At 47.6% G+C, this 14,448-nt stretch overlaps 5 protein-coding genes across 5 annotated transcripts; 2 read left to right on the top strand and 3 right to left on the bottom strand.

Moving 5' to 3' along the window:
• Positions 1-94: 94 nt before the first annotated feature.
• Positions 95-2,042, bottom strand: HD556DRAFT_764244 (uncharacterized protein). Its single transcript, XM_041311551.1, has 8 exons — positions 2,013-2,042; positions 1,838-1,961; positions 1,476-1,751; positions 1,389-1,418; positions 1,311-1,327; positions 675-1,247; positions 440-616; positions 95-387 (listed from the first exon to the last, which is right to left on the bottom strand). The coding sequence occupies exons 3-7, from the start codon at positions 1,668-1,670 to the stop codon at positions 442-444; spliced, it is 990 nt and encodes a 329-aa protein (XP_041156781.1). The 5' UTR covers positions 1,671-1,751; positions 1,838-1,961; positions 2,013-2,042; the 3' UTR covers positions 95-387; positions 440-441.
• Positions 2,043-3,267: 1,225 nt separating this feature from the next.
• On the bottom strand, positions 3,268-5,358 carry HD556DRAFT_1492557 (uncharacterized protein; the record flags this gene model as incomplete). Its single annotated transcript, XM_041308820.1, has 5 exons — positions 4,816-5,358; positions 4,573-4,658; positions 4,077-4,484; positions 3,497-4,009; positions 3,268-3,443 (listed from the first exon to the last, which is right to left on the bottom strand). The coding sequence occupies exons 1-5, from the start codon at positions 4,956-4,958 to the stop codon at positions 3,268-3,270; spliced, it is 1,326 nt and encodes a 441-aa protein (XP_041156780.1). The 5' UTR covers positions 4,959-5,358.
• Positions 5,359-6,207: 849 nt separating this feature from the next.
• HD556DRAFT_1311144 (uncharacterized protein) lies at positions 6,208-7,494 on the top strand (the record flags this gene model as incomplete). Its single annotated transcript, XM_041300506.1, has 5 exons — positions 6,208-6,435; positions 6,465-6,494; positions 6,556-6,572; positions 6,633-7,202; positions 7,260-7,494. 5 exons carry the CDS (start codon positions 6,208-6,210, stop codon positions 7,492-7,494), a joined length of 1,080 nt encoding a protein of 359 aa, XP_041156779.1.
• Positions 7,495-8,576: 1,082 nt separating this feature from the next.
• Positions 8,577-9,881, top strand: HD556DRAFT_1243452 (uncharacterized protein; the record flags this gene model as incomplete). The annotated part of the gene is made up of 5 exons (XM_041298377.1): positions 8,577-8,771; positions 8,834-8,863; positions 8,935-8,951; positions 9,013-9,582; positions 9,647-9,881. The coding sequence occupies 5 exons, from the start codon at positions 8,577-8,579 to the stop codon at positions 9,879-9,881; spliced, it is 1,047 nt and encodes a 348-aa protein (XP_041156778.1).
• A 1,285-nt stretch (positions 9,882-11,166) lies between these two features.
• On the bottom strand, positions 11,167-13,981 carry HD556DRAFT_1520758 (uncharacterized protein; the record flags this gene model as incomplete). The annotated part of the gene is made up of 4 exons (XM_041309159.1): positions 11,167-11,522; positions 11,582-13,274; positions 13,327-13,617; positions 13,682-13,981. 4 exons carry the CDS (start codon positions 13,979-13,981, stop codon positions 11,167-11,169), a joined length of 2,640 nt encoding a protein of 879 aa, XP_041156777.1.
• Between the last annotated feature and the right edge of the window lie 467 nt (positions 13,982-14,448).

The following is a 14,448-nucleotide window of genomic DNA, read 5'->3' as shown; positions in this document are numbered from 1 at the left end:
ATACAAAGACCTCGATCAGAGAGTTACAAGATACAAAATTCAACCTGAGTAGTAAGGCCCCGCGAAAGGCTGTCACTTCGACGGCAACATTAACAAACAGTCGGTAGCGTGGAAGAGCGTATGATGGACAATACGGTTAGAAGGAACATGGATGACGCAGGGATGATCGATGAGCGCTAGCGTTGGCAGGAGACCGAATAATACGTAAACAAGGCGCGGCGTCCAATTCGAGGCGCGTAAGCAGAACGCCTTTATCACGTGGTAAGCTCCAGGCTCAAGCGCTCACACCCCGTCAATGTTGTGAAGCATAGTCCAAGGGTAACTTGAAAGATCACTAGTCGCAGGCGGAGGATAGAATGCCTACTGATGACTCATATCAGTATTTCCCTTCATTTGGTCCGAAATTCAGAAAGAGAAATCGCCGAAAATGTACGCTCACATTTACACCAAATTAGCATAAAGGTGTTCTCTTCGCATCTTCTCTTTGAGAAGACGAGAGGGAAGTGCGTCCTCATTGCGGCCTGCAGCGCGAATAGTTTCCTTGTCTTGTTCTGTCATCTCAGCCCGTAAACGCAACTGATTCTGCTTATCAGCTCGAATATGCAAGTTGACATGCCTATTTAGAGTGATCGTAAGCGGATCCATTGCTTAGAGAAATAGAATAGAGAGCCTACTCTAGACATGCTACAGCGTTCAGGGGTTGCTTGACTAGAGCGCCCGTAATAGCAGAGAGGTATTCGAGGGGTTCACGTCTCCTTGCGATAGCAAGCATGATAGCGGGGATGTGCAACTCAGCGGTCATTGAGTTCCCTCTGTCGTGTGCAGGACTACATCCGGCAAACTCTATGAGTCCAACAGGATCTTTGGCGAAACCCTCTGCGTTACACCTTGCTCGAGCTTCATGCCACGTGCTGAGTCGCTTTGGCGCAAGTGGAGTTTGCATACTGTGGTTGTTCCACGCAGTAATTGCATTGAGTTGTACCATTCCTTGAAGCTTCTCGCCAGCAGTCTTGTCGTTGAAATACAATCCAGCAAAGTCAAGAAAGTCACTAGGCTCAATAGCAATTTCAACACGTGCCAAGAACGGCGCGTCGAATCCGATTTGGGGATCATCGAGCAGGCCACAGACAAAGATGACACCGAGTTTGAGGTACCCAAAAATCACTGGGTTTGTGACGATCATTCGTACAAGTTTGAGTAGGCCAGAGGAGCGTTCATCTTCATGGCATGTTGGTTTGTGCTTGGACCTATCACCGAGTCCAATGTAGAGTGAGGTCCCATGGGTCTTGTTAATCGGGCAGCGCTCTCACCCATTTTTCTTTTGGCACTACACAAGAAGTTGTTCGACGTCAGCCATTCATATTTTTTCTTTCATTCACAGGTATTACCTCTTTCGAGCAATACCAGACACTCTTACACTAAAGGTGGTTTGTGGCATTCAATGAACGTCTGCAACAGTGTGAATAATGTATCACCTTTGCGCATTTCAAAGGTTTGTCCAATATCGTTTGGCACTGCGTACATTTTACGCCGACATACTTCTGGTTCGCTTTGAGGAATTCGCTCGAAACGGCTGTAGCATGGAAAAAAGTGTCCCGGTCTGGATGTGTCGCATGTACCACACGGACAACGTTTTGTGTTGCAGAGGGGTCGCTTGAGCCAGTACTCATGTTGTGGTGAAAGGTGAATTCGGCGGTGAGTTAAGCATTGATGGTCACGGTGCATCCTCATGGCGGACGCGTGTTTCAGGTCTGGTGGGAGAATATCAGAAATTCCGACATCGGTGCCACATCATGGACCGCCATAAGGGCACCCTGCCCTGTTTGTTCTTACTTACATATACATGATGATAGTCCAGGCTGCCCATATTGGTTCTAGGCGTCTTTCCGTTATGGTCTTGCTCGTAGTATCGATCACCAAGCAAAGTTTCCTGCTAGTTTATCAAGTCAATCCGAGTTCAGCTTGAAATAGGGTTGAGTTGATAACTAGCAATCAGAATGATTGCCGCAGACCGAATCATGCCTGACAATTCACTAGAAATGCACAAAGATCCAAGTTCAACTTGACGCGACGTTTTGAACAATGAAGACGGTGTTACATGATTACATAATGTCCATTCTGGAGCGTAGTCAGCCAATTAAAATCGTTTATGAAGATTTTGACTCAAACCCGACGACTTCCGAAGATCGAAGCACGGCACCGTTAGTGGCTCCCTACCTTAACTCACTCATCGGTGTACCGGGTGTAAATCGGTGCGAGCATGTGAGATAAATGCCATCCTCGACGGAGGCTGTATTAGCTCCAAAGGTAAAATCGACGATGGCTAAGTCACTATCAGGCAAAGCGATGTAACCATCATATACATATTTCTATTGATGTTTGCTCACCTCGACGCATTTTGAACACCGACTCAACCATGGAATGTGCAGGTGGTAGCCATGTACGGCTGATACTAGATGAAAGTGGAAATAAAATGGAAGAGCAGCTTGCAGGTGACCGGTGATGGCCCGTGGATGGCACAATTGACGCTGAGCCGCCAGCTGTTCGTGCTTATATGTGTTAGTAGATGCTCCCAATATATGGAAATGAGACCAGACAAGAGTTTGGCACATTGATCTGATAATTCGATAGGTCAATATCGAGCCAGGTGAGCTGATCTTGGTGGTGACCTTCTTTTGTTGTAACATGACCCGGCTTTACAAAGCATTTGAGGTTCGACCTGAAGATGGAAATATTCATACTGTGGTAGCATGGCACGACGAAGTCTGAAATATGTCCGCTGCGAAACACGTAACCGGCCAGCGTCAAAGTAGTTGCCTGTAAACTTGCGGGTTTTGCCATCAAAAGACTTCATGGCGCACTCGCCCTTGGTCACAACATGTGGCGTGCAAGAATCCCCAAGGGTCGGATATCACTATCAATAGACTGGGTGCCACAGGGACCTGGTATACACCGGTTGCAATACAACAAACAGCCAACTCGAGAAGTTTGTTATCATACCAATGCACTCTATTTGGTTCGTTCACTTGCTTTATGTAAAGGGGGTATGATGTGGCTGTAACCTCTCGCAAATCGAGTGATGTGGATGATTGAAAGTGGAAGTAGTGTCGCATGAATATCATGAACTTCAAAGATAAAACCTTGCACGATACAGGTGAGAAACATATACGCAGATGGCAAGGAAGATCATACCAGGACGTAAAGCAGGACAATAAACGGCAAGATACATGCTCCTTCCGATATCTGCCTAACTGCACGCCTGTTCGCTCAAGCTGTGGCGCACAAGCTAGAATTGGCAACAAGACAATTCAACATGCCAAAGTGCGATCCCAACGATGCTCCGATGATAAGCAACGGCCCGATCATTAACCACAATGCCGGGAGCCCGAAGATTATCACCTTGGCGGAGATGAATGAAACCTCCATCTTCATTGCGATAAGGCCTGTAGGAAATGTGTGAAGGCAGAACTGACAAACGAGAAGCTCAAAAACATACCAAATATTAGTGTCAGCGCCTCTGCGCTAGGAAGCAACCACGAAAAGACAACAAAGAAACGGAGGATACCAGGAAGCACGCTCATATGCCAACCAATGAGGAATCCCCTGACAGCGAAGAGGAATTCGAGTGCAACAGCAATAGCCGTCGTCACATAGAGAGCGTGAAGAGGTGCCCACGGGAAGAATGCTCCAAGAGCTGCAATAGACCACATCCCGCGGTTGATAGTGAGTGCGGCAAGTTGTTGCTGCAGTTGAACGCCATAAGCTTCCTCTCTGAGACGTGCATCATCTGCCCAAATGATCGAGACTGTCACGATACCGTAGAGAGAGCCGGTAATTTGAATGAGGAATGACAGGTATGCAAGGTAGCCTGCATTGCAGACGGAATGATAGAGGTCAAAAAGTTGCGTGCTGAGTCCAGGGTCCATCGACATCACGCCGACGGCCTTTTTGGGAGTAGCAGTGGAACGGTCTGCAAGCCATGCAGCAAGTACCGTACGCTTTGCTAGACCTGAGTCCAATAGGGCACTATCAGCTTGAACGCCTCGAACTGGAACTCCATAGATGCAACCACTTACCCGTATACCTTTGCTCTGCAACATAATTACAAGTGGACGTTTCCGAGTGACCTGGATCTTCTCTGGCTTCGTTATAGTATCTCACAAAGGAACTCTGCAATCGTGACTCTTCAATGGCCTCAACAACCTCGTTGGATTTTCCCATGGAGAGAAAAATAGAAGCGATAACCCAGGTCTGGCACCATCCAATTGCCGCAATGATAGGTGTTGATAGCCAGGAATAATTGAGGATGAAGTCTCGAACACTGTTCAACCACATGCTGCGAGTCTTGAAGCTGAAAGCTGAAAATCGTGCACTGAAGAAGTCAGGCCCTGAGGCCTGAGGCTGAGTGTCGTTTAACGCTCGAGAATTGATCGTGCCATCATTCGGGTCAAAGGAAGCTCCGTGAGCGGCAGAAATAAACCTTACTATTACTAACCGTTCTGTGTTAATGAAGCTTTCGCAAGCGCATGACTTGCAACGCGGAGTTAAGGGACTCGTGTTCATGAAACATACAAATGTATATGTTTCGATGAACCCGTGCCAGTGGGGAGCCAGGTACAGGACTGCCCGAGTCGCTCCCGGAGATATCGATGTTGCAGCTAGAATTACATTATATATCATGATCGATATCGATGATCACTAGCACCAGCAGGACTCTCAGATCCACTACGGCGTGCTGCGATGGAAGAGGTCATGCATGCAGGCAGCCGCATGAGCGTCTCACTTCCTGCTCTGCCCATATGTATCACACCTTACCGTTGCTCTTGTAGTGGTGAGAGTTCCAATGAAACGAGGCGGAGGAAATCAAGACATGATATCGCTCTTGGCTCTCCTGTACTCCAACTGGCTTCAGGTCCGTCATCGCATGAGTACATTGGAACAACATTATATTTCAACATTGGGAGGCGATAACGGTAGCTTCTGTAAACAGTGAATGTCGCAAAATCCTACATCCTAACGATATATGCGCAGTGTTCTCGTGATGTCTGCAGTATATTACATGCCGCTCAGTCATCTTTGTCGCTGTCCAATGCCTTGCGATCGACTTTGGGAATGGCCAATCGAAAACTGGTGCTGCTCGATGGCTGTTTTCCTGTTAGGTTTTTTTCCCTGCTAGATTATGAGCAGTCAACTTTATTGCTAGATGTTGCGCAAACTCATACCGTCAGAGTGGGATTCCTAGAATGCGTGAATTCTAGCCGAGGGACTCGACGTACCACGAACCAGAAGTTTGTATCCGCTTTGAAGTAACCCCGGTAATTTGGACGCGATACTGTAGATGAGAGGTTGGTGTTGACCGGGACCAGCCAAGTACTCCGTTTCGATCTCGATGCTCTTCTGGATAACGTCACAGAAAGCACTTCTCTTCACACGAGCGAGGACATGTGTCAAAAAGTGGCCCGTAACCGTTTTGCCTCCCTGCAATACACTTATTGTCTCGGAAGTTGTTGAGCAGGAGTGTCGCACCCCAGCACAAAGAGGGAGAGATATTGTGGGAGAAATCTAACGGACTCCTCATCACCAATACTGGGAGGAGACAAGAATCTGGCATCGACACCGAGATTGCACAGTACTCTCTTTTGCGAAAAGATGTGGAGCGCCTGTACCAACTGCACATGCCTCTGATGCTCATTGTACAGGGAGAAAAGCGGACCGGCCGTAGAGACTTTGGTGAAATGAATCGTTATCGGTTTTGCAATGGAGGTGCAGGCCCATACACCTCTTGCGTTGATGATGTCTCCCCTGGCGATTGCCAGTTGCAACCGCTGGTCGATCTGCCATAAAATGATCAACGAGCCAAAAATCTATGACGAGTAGAGAGTGGTTAGCGTGTTAGACATTACAGTAAAAGAGTGCTAAGCTGCCTCGTTCGAAATAGGTCCTTTATGTAAACCAACGAAGGCTGAATCGTGTGAATTTGCTGCGGACACTTTGAATCGCTACGCTTGATACATCCAAAATGGTTATAGCTGGCCTAACATTAATGTTTTATTATCTAGGACCTGAGGCCTCGAGGCCTGATGGGCCACTGTTACGCCAAGCTCCAAGTAGGACACTCGTGATTCGCCGTTCACTTTGCGCCGGTAAACCTCACTGCTATTAGCGCTCAACATTTGCTCAACTCCCACCCATCCCATTCGCGAAAACATGAGTGCTAACACGAACAACCTCTCTTCGACTCCACAGACCATTTATGTCCAACATGCGATTCATCCAGACAGCGGCGATTCCTTCCGCGCTGTAGCAGCTTCCACTAAATCTCTCAAAGCAAGCCAGAAGGACTTCGGCGTACAATGTACGCAATGTCAAACGAAATTGGAGAAGCCTTTGAAATGCGCAAAGGTGGTGGTCAAATATTTGAATACTGTTGCAACCGTTAATCGAGTGTTGTAATCTGCTTTTAGTGTAAGGGCGTCTGGTATTGCTCAAAAGAGGTACGATTTCCGACTGAAATGAAACTGAAGTCTGAAGGGTTGTGTGCCTTCTTGTGTACAGTGCCAAAAGAAAAATTGGTAAGAGTTCTACCTATGATTAAACATATTGTGCCTCACTCTACACGGGCTCGATGACAGGTCCACCCACAAACCGGCATGCCATGAGGTCGAACGCTCCTCGGGGGTATTCAAATTCATACAAATGTTCGGTGTAAACCCGGTGCTCATGGGGCTCCTCAAAGTCGCTATCATCTTTGACTGTGGCCTGTTCGAGAATCCCCGGATCGGATTCGATGTGCCATTCATGGCACGTGTTGACATTGCAATGGAACCTAGTGATGTTCTTGACTTTGTTAGATTGTATTTCAACGACAAAGCTGTTGGAGACAAACTTCAAGGGATGTTGCAAGTCAATACCATCATTCCGTGGCACCCACGCACGCAAATACCCCTTACGCCGAAGCGGCTACAGCTGTGGCGTGAGGCTCGAGCAAAGTATAACGCAGAAGGTCTTGCCAAAGATCCCGTAGGACTCGTAGAGTTCATTGGCTGTAGTTGTGCAGAGGACTCAAAGAACTCATTGACTGCTGAGTTGCACATCCCGGCTGGTGTCCTTGACATGGCAAGGCAACGCGAGCCCTTCACATTTGTCTCTGCTGTCACAGGCATGCAGTTCGACAAACCCATGAGCGCTGTGACATGTCTAGAGTATGTTTTCCGTCCTCATCCTTAGCGAGCGGCGCTTCTTACATTTACATTGCACAGGTATATCAATGTGCATATTCGAGCGGATAAGCAAAATCAGCTACGTTTGCGGGCTGAGATGACAGAACAAGACAAGGAAGCCATTCGCGCTGCAGGTCGTAATGAGCATACATTTCCGGCTCGTACCCTCAAACAGAAGATGGAAAGAGAACACCTCTATGCTGGTATCATGGAAGTGATACGTGAAACAGCCAAATGTGAGTGTGAGCTTTTTCAACTTCTCGTCCTGTACTAAAACAAGGAAGGATCCTCGTACCTTTCTGATCGGAGTCTCTTGTACGACACCTCTTGAATGGGCTGCCATTGACATGTGCGAGCGATAATCAGTCGCCAGCACAATCTTATCCAATACCTGTGTACTATTAGTGGAAAAAAAGTCGACTTGATATCAGCTGCCGTGAAATAGTAATCAGACGATGCCACACACTCGCCAACGGTCAATATTTTCATTCTTCCTATATTTCAATCTCATTTGTGACTCTGATCTCAACGGGCGTTGAATCCGCGTTGCGAAGCACCTATTGGACATAATCAAGCACTCGATAGACTCAAAGATTGCTGCAGAGGACCTCAAACTCAACGCGTGTGATTGATGAATGGCATATAAATCGATCCCGTCATGGAGGTAGGTGTTCGACGTCAGTAGCGGAGTTAAGTGTGTGTTTAGCGCGCTCACTTTCTACATGGAGCACGAAGGGTCAGAGGTACAAGCGCCCACTCATGCCAAGAATTTGGAGACGGTGGGAGATAACTTTCGGTTACTGCCAAGCACCAAGGTACACATATTTGACGCTTGACTCACACCTTAGCAGCAGCCATCCAACTTGCAAGAAGTAATGTTTTGAATTTTCAGCATTCGAAACTCCTATGTGCGGATTTTCTTGGGAATTGTACCTTTCATCTTGCTGAATCTGTGCTTTAGTTGCATCCCCGTTGATGATGTCTCCCCCGGCGACTGCCAGTTGCAACCGCTAGTCGATTTGCCATAAAATGGTCAACGAGCCACAAATCTATGACGAGCAGAGAGTGGTCAGCGTGTTAGACTTTACAGTAAAAGAGTGCTCGCTGTTCGAGATTTAAATGCGAAGGAATCGTGTGAATCTGCTGCAGACACCTACTAGTCTCAGAATTCTCACACCTGAGCGCTACGCTCGACACATCCAAAATGGTTATAGCTGGCCTAACATTTTGATCTAAGACCTGATGCCACCGGTGCGCCTAGCTCCAAGTAGGATGCTCGTGATCCGTCGTTCACTTTGTGCCGGCGAACCTCACTGCTATTAGCGCTTAACACCTACCCATCGCATTCGCGAGAACATGAGTGCTAACACGAACAATCTCTCCTCGACTCCACAGACCGTCTATATCGAACATGCGATTCATCCAGAGAGGGACGATTATTTCCGTGCCCTAGCTGCTTCCACTAAATCTCTCAAAGCAAGCCAGAAGAACTCCAGCGTACAATGTACGCAGTGTCAAACGAAATTGGAGAAGCCTTTGAAATGCGCAAAGGTGGTGGTCAAATATCTGAATACTGTTGCAGCCGTTAATCGAATGGTGCAATCTGCTTTTAGTGTAAGAGCGTCTGGTATTGCTCAAAAGAGGTATGATTTCCGACTGAGATGAAACTGAAGTCTGAAGGGCTGACGCACGTTGTGTGCCTTCTTGTGTACAGTGCCAAAAGAAAAATTGGTAAGAGTTCTACCTATAATTAAACATATTGGGTCCTCACTCTACACGGGCTTGATGATAGGTCCACCCACAAACCGGCATGCCACGAAGTCGAACGCTCCTCGGGGGTACTCAAATCCATACAAATGTTCAGCGTAAACCCGTTGCTCATGGGGTTCCTCAAAGTCGCTATCATCTTTGACTGTGGCCTGTTCGAGAATCCCCGGATCGGATTTGATGTGCCATTCATGGCACGTGTTGACATTGCAATGGAACCTAGCGACGTTCTTGACTTTGCTGGTTTGTATTTCAACGACGAGGTTGTCGGAGAGAAGCTTCAAGGGATGCTGCAAGTCAATGCCATTACTCCGTGGAACCCAGACACGCAAGGTCCCCTTACGCCGAAGCGGCTACAGATATGGCGTGAGGCTCGAGCAAAGTATAACGCACAAGGTTTCGCCAAAGATCCTGTAGGACTCATAGAGTTCATTAGCTGTAGTTGTGCAGAGGACTCGGGGAACTCGGTGACTGCTGAGCTGCACATCCCCGCTGGTGTCCTTAATATTGCAAGGAAACGCGAGCCCTTCACAGGTGTCTCTGCTGTCACAGGCACGCAGTTCAACAAACCCATGAGCACTGTGACATGTCTAGAGTATGTTCTCCGTTCTCATCCTTGGATTCTAGCAAGCGGCGCTTCTTACATTTATATTGCACAGGTATATTAATTTGCATATTCGAGCGGATAAGCAGAATCAGCTACGTTTACGGGCTGATATGACAGAACAAGACAAGGAAGCCATTCGCGCTGCAGGTCGTAATGAGGATACACTTCCGGCTCGCATTCTCAAAGAGAAGATGAAAAGAGAACACCTCTATGCTGGTGTCATGGAGATGACACGTGAAACAGTCAAATGTGAGTGTGAACTTTTTCAACTTCTCATTCTGTTCTAAAACAAGGAAGGATCCTCGTACCTTTCTGATCGGAGTATCTTGTACGACACCTCTTGAATGGGCTGCCATTGACATGTGTGCGAGCGATAATCAGTCGCCAGCACAATCTTATTCAATATCTGTATACTATTGGTAGAAAAAAAGTTGACTTGATATCAGCTGCCGCGAAAACGATGCCACATACTCGCCAGCGGTCAATATTTTCATTCTTTCTATATTTCAATCTCAATTGGGACTCTGATCTTGGCAACGGACGTTGAATCCGCGTTGCGAAGCACTTATTTTACATGATCAAACACTCGATAGACTCAAAGAGTCGCTGCAGAGGACCTCAAACTCAACATGTGTGATCGATGAATAGCATAGAAATCGATCCCGTCATGGAGGTAGGCGTCCGACGAGGCTCGATGTCAGCTGCGGAGTTAAGTGTGTTTAGCGCGCTTACATTCTACACGTAGACGCCAAAGAGCACGAGGGTCATAAGTACAAGCGCCCACCCATGCCAAGAATTTGGAGACGGTGGGAGATAACTGCCAACCACCAAGGTCCACACATTTGACGCTTGACTCACACCTTACCAGTAGTCATCCAACTTGCAAGAAGTAATGTCGTCAGTATTCGAAACTCCTATGTGCGAATTTTCTTGGGAATTATAGCTTTTGTCTTGCTGAATTTGTGCTTTAGCTGCATCCCTGATCTCACTGATCAGATAATCAAAGACTCAGACACACCGGCTGCAGTGGGCGGCTATGCGACAATCTTCAAGTGCAGCTGGAATTCGCCTTCTGAATCTTCTCCAGTAGGTCTCTCCTAGCCGACAATCGACGCCAGCTGATAATTCTAAACACTACCAGGTTGCGGTTCAGGTCGTCAAGGTTCAGCATGACTCTGACCGTGCCTCACTCAGTATTAAAAGCGAGGAATGGAGACAAGAAATCAAAGTATGGGGACGACTTCAAAGCGAACATATTTTGCCTTTGCTCGGGCTCGTTCACGGATATGGCCCTTTACCTGGCCTTGTATCACCTTGGATCGGCAATGGAAGCTTGATCGAGTTAAGATCTCGTGGTGGGGAGAGGGTTGTGGCGATTCTGACTTCTCAATCACGAAGCGTGGCGTGCAACATCAGGAAAAACCTCCCGAGGCTAAAATCACATAATTTTCATAAAACGATGTAATTTTCATAATCTTCATAAAACGATGTAGTTTAGATAGTTCTATGTAATTACAGGTATTAGGATAAAAACCGCTGCAAGATGATATAGTACGATGAGATTATTGATAATCATTTGAAGATACAAAAAGTATATCTGTCTATATATGAGTTCAACCAAAAAGTGTCACAATTATCGAGAACTGTATCACTAGTCCACTCTCGCGGGACAACAGCACCAAAATTCGGTATAAGATGGACACTACGTACGATATCTCCCAACGGCACGACACTTGCTATTTTTTCACCACCATGTAAGGCTCGCGAGATCTTGTAAAGTCCGTGGTGTCGATCGGGAGCCGAAGGAAATGGTGCGAACCATTCAATATAAGCCAAGTGGTCGGGAACCTTGACTGTTGGCGGAAACAAGAGTGGCAATATTTTCGAAGGTAACGAGAAAACGACTCGTACTTGCCCAACACGAACTCCTAGATTCAGACGACTGTGAGTGGCTCTATCCTTAGCAAATAGTAGTGGCTGAACGTACCTTCTATACCTCCACTAACAACATCTGGATTCCCACCAACACTCACGAGAGCCGTATCAGAACGGCGAGGCCGCAGACCAGAACCTGAACTCCGTTGTGGTCTGGCATGTACACAGTCCAACGTGGCTGTCGCATCGCCGTGACCACGAGCATCTACCGAGAGCCACTTGATCTTGTCAAAAACGGGGAGAGTTCGGAATGGGAAATGGACATCCCGTGCTAACGCATCTAGTGTTTGACTACGGAGGGGGATAGGATCGTTGGCATGGCTTATCTGTGTGATATAGCGTGCGAGTGCTTCACGGAAATAGGTAGCGCCGTAGTCTTCGACTAGCTTCTCTATACTGATGGCCTTTGCACTAGGGTGCTTCGCCACACTTTGAAGCCGACGAAAAGTCATATCGGGGGGGCGTGAATGGTAAGGCTCGGTCTCCTTAACACCAGCACGTCGCCAGTTAATATACTTGGCATGGCGCATAATCTTCTCCTTCCGCTCGAGCCAGCATGTCATCTGCACAAATTCGTCTTTGTGATTCGTAGCACGGTAAGCGTCCTTCGCAAAATCGATGTGAAGTCGTTCAGTGTACTCAGTATTATAATTGTCCGTCGTACCCATCATCATAATCATGGCAGAGTAGTGGCGAGTGGCGTGGAGTTTCGGGAGATTGAAATTTGAACGGATACCAAGGTCGATGAAAATGTCCTTATTCTCATGGAAAAGATTGAGTGCGTCATCCAGTAGCTGTAGAGTCTCGGAGCTATGACAGGGATATTGAGCAAGATAAAGGAAGTCAAGTAGGCCCTGCACTGCTCGTAGAAGATGGCCCCCGTTTAGATTATTGGGCAGACGGATGCCAATCACGATACCGAGGAGAAAACGACAGATTTGTGCATGTTCTGTTCCGCTTATACGCGACAAGCCAGTGATACCCTTGCTGAACAGATGTATATGGTGGTTGGGAGGAAGACGGCGACAACGAGCATCAATTTCGGCCGCTCCACAAGCAGCCGACAACCAACCTAAGAGATGCTTTATCAAGCCTTGATATAATTGGTGCAACACGTCTGGCGTGATTGCACGGAATATATTGGCGAACAGGAGGTCTTCCCAGAAAGGATGGACGATAGGCTTGATGCCTGCTTCCGAGCAAGCACGAACAAAGGATAGGTTCCCTTCGTCGAGAGTAGCGAGGGCATCTAGCACCTTGCTAAGGTTTTGTAGGTGGAAAGGAGCTGTATTACTACCCGTTTCGCCAATGTCCACGTCGCATTTCGGACACTCTCCAAACTTGATCCCAGTAGCGAGAAGTTGTTCTGGGTAGTCACCGATGAAGCTGGCAAATAATAGGTGGCAACGGCGGAGGGCACCATCCCCACTAGCCATACGAAGCCCTTCTAGCCCTATAGATTTCAGTGGAGCCAGAATACGACTTAAGCATGCGTGATAGAGGTTTGCCAAAGTTCGGCGACGCGAAGCTTTGTTGGCAATATGCTCAAGCCGTGTACAAGGCAAATAAGCTAGAAGTATATGTGCGCCACGCGAAGGCTTGCGTCGAATTTCCTTCGGGATGTTGCCAATGGTGAGATAGACAGGATAGACGGACTTGTTGCGGAACAATGTTACTTGTGTTTTGTCGGATGAGATAATGATGGGAATAATGGTGCCACCTGGACTGTGCTGGTCGAGTTTTTTCTAAAGTATTGTAAGTATTGTATCTCCTATGGACATAATCAATTATTCGTACCTGCGTATCCCACCACCATTTGCCGGTGTGCATATCGTGAAAGAGACGAATTGTCTCGTCTTCGTCAGAATAGTGCCGTTGAGGGGCAAATGCGAGATATTTGGCGAAGTCAGGATCACCATACAATGACTTGACACATTCGATCACATCGCGGTAATAGACGTCAAACGCTTCTCCAGCAACAACAATCTGCTCGCGTTTGAACTTTGGACGGCCTGTCGGAAGCTCGTGATCGACAATGGCATTCAACTCATTTGCATTCTTGAATGAGAGCGACAAGTGTTCACTGACCTGAGAATCAAAATTGTTCGCTATTAATTACATAGACTTTCGGAATAAATGGCATCCAACTTACCCCCTCGATTGCAAGCAAGTCTGACAATGCCGTTGAACTCACTCCACGAAGCTTAGCCCATCTCGCAACCTCCCAATCCATCTTGGATGCGAAAGGGTGATACAGATTCTCCTCCGCATTGGCCAGGTGCGCCCCATATTCCATGTTCGCAGCACGACAGTTGGTTATTTTTTGGCCAGCACGCGGATCTGGGTAGGGCACGACCACACAACCATGCTGCCCTTGTGCGCGTGCTTGAATATCCTGGTGATCTTCCCGGAAAGCTTCATCATCATCAGCCAAATCTTCAATGGCATCCATGCGATCATGCTCGTCTTGCTCTTCAACGGGAGGCTCCCATTCAGGTTCGAAATTCCACCCCTCATCATCTACATCATCGTCTACATCACTACCACCAGATTGCTCCTGAGCCCGCTGGAACTCGACCTCAGGTTCATCCTCTCCGTCTCCTTCATCAGGATCCAAGTCAGGCCAAGTCGACTCGTCAGGCTCAAATTGTGGCCCGTTGGCATGTATTTCAAGTTGGGAGCGTGACTGATGGTACAGTGCTCGACAATGTGGGTTGCGGCTCTTGGCAAGATGTTGACTGAGACCAGTAACAGTGAAATTGTCACGGGAACAAGCAGGGCATCGAGTAGACATAGTGGCGGAAGAAAGTCGAGAGGACTTGTGTAGAAGGGGTGAATCAGCACCCGACCAACGTTACACGCGAAAACTTCCTGGGAGAAGTATAGAAAGCCTGAGGGGATTAAAGCAGCGCCCGACCA

Source organism: Suillus plorans (assembly GCF_016647745.1).
Source record: "Suillus plorans strain S12 chromosome Unknown HD556scaffold_56, whole genome shotgun sequence".
Classification (NCBI taxonomy): domain Eukaryota; kingdom Fungi; phylum Basidiomycota; class Agaricomycetes; order Boletales; family Suillaceae; genus Suillus; species Suillus plorans.
The sequence above is the reverse complement of the archived record's forward strand: the minus strand, read 5'-3'. Positions and strand labels throughout refer to the sequence as shown.

Excerpts from the sequence above, each read along its gene's own strand:
- HD556DRAFT_764244 (XM_041311551.1), bottom strand. The coding sequence starts at position 1,670 with ATGAGTACTGGCTCAAGCGACCCCTCTGCAACACAAAACGTTGTCCGT. Across the intron at positions 1,419-1,475 it reads AACCTTTGAAATGCGCAAAG|TGTAAGAGTGTCTGGTATTG; the intron begins GTGATACATTAT and ends AACCACCTTTAG. Across the intron at positions 617-674 it reads AACGCTGTAGCATGTCTAGA|GCATGTCAACTTGCATATTC; the intron begins GTAGGCTCTCTA and ends CACTCTAAATAG.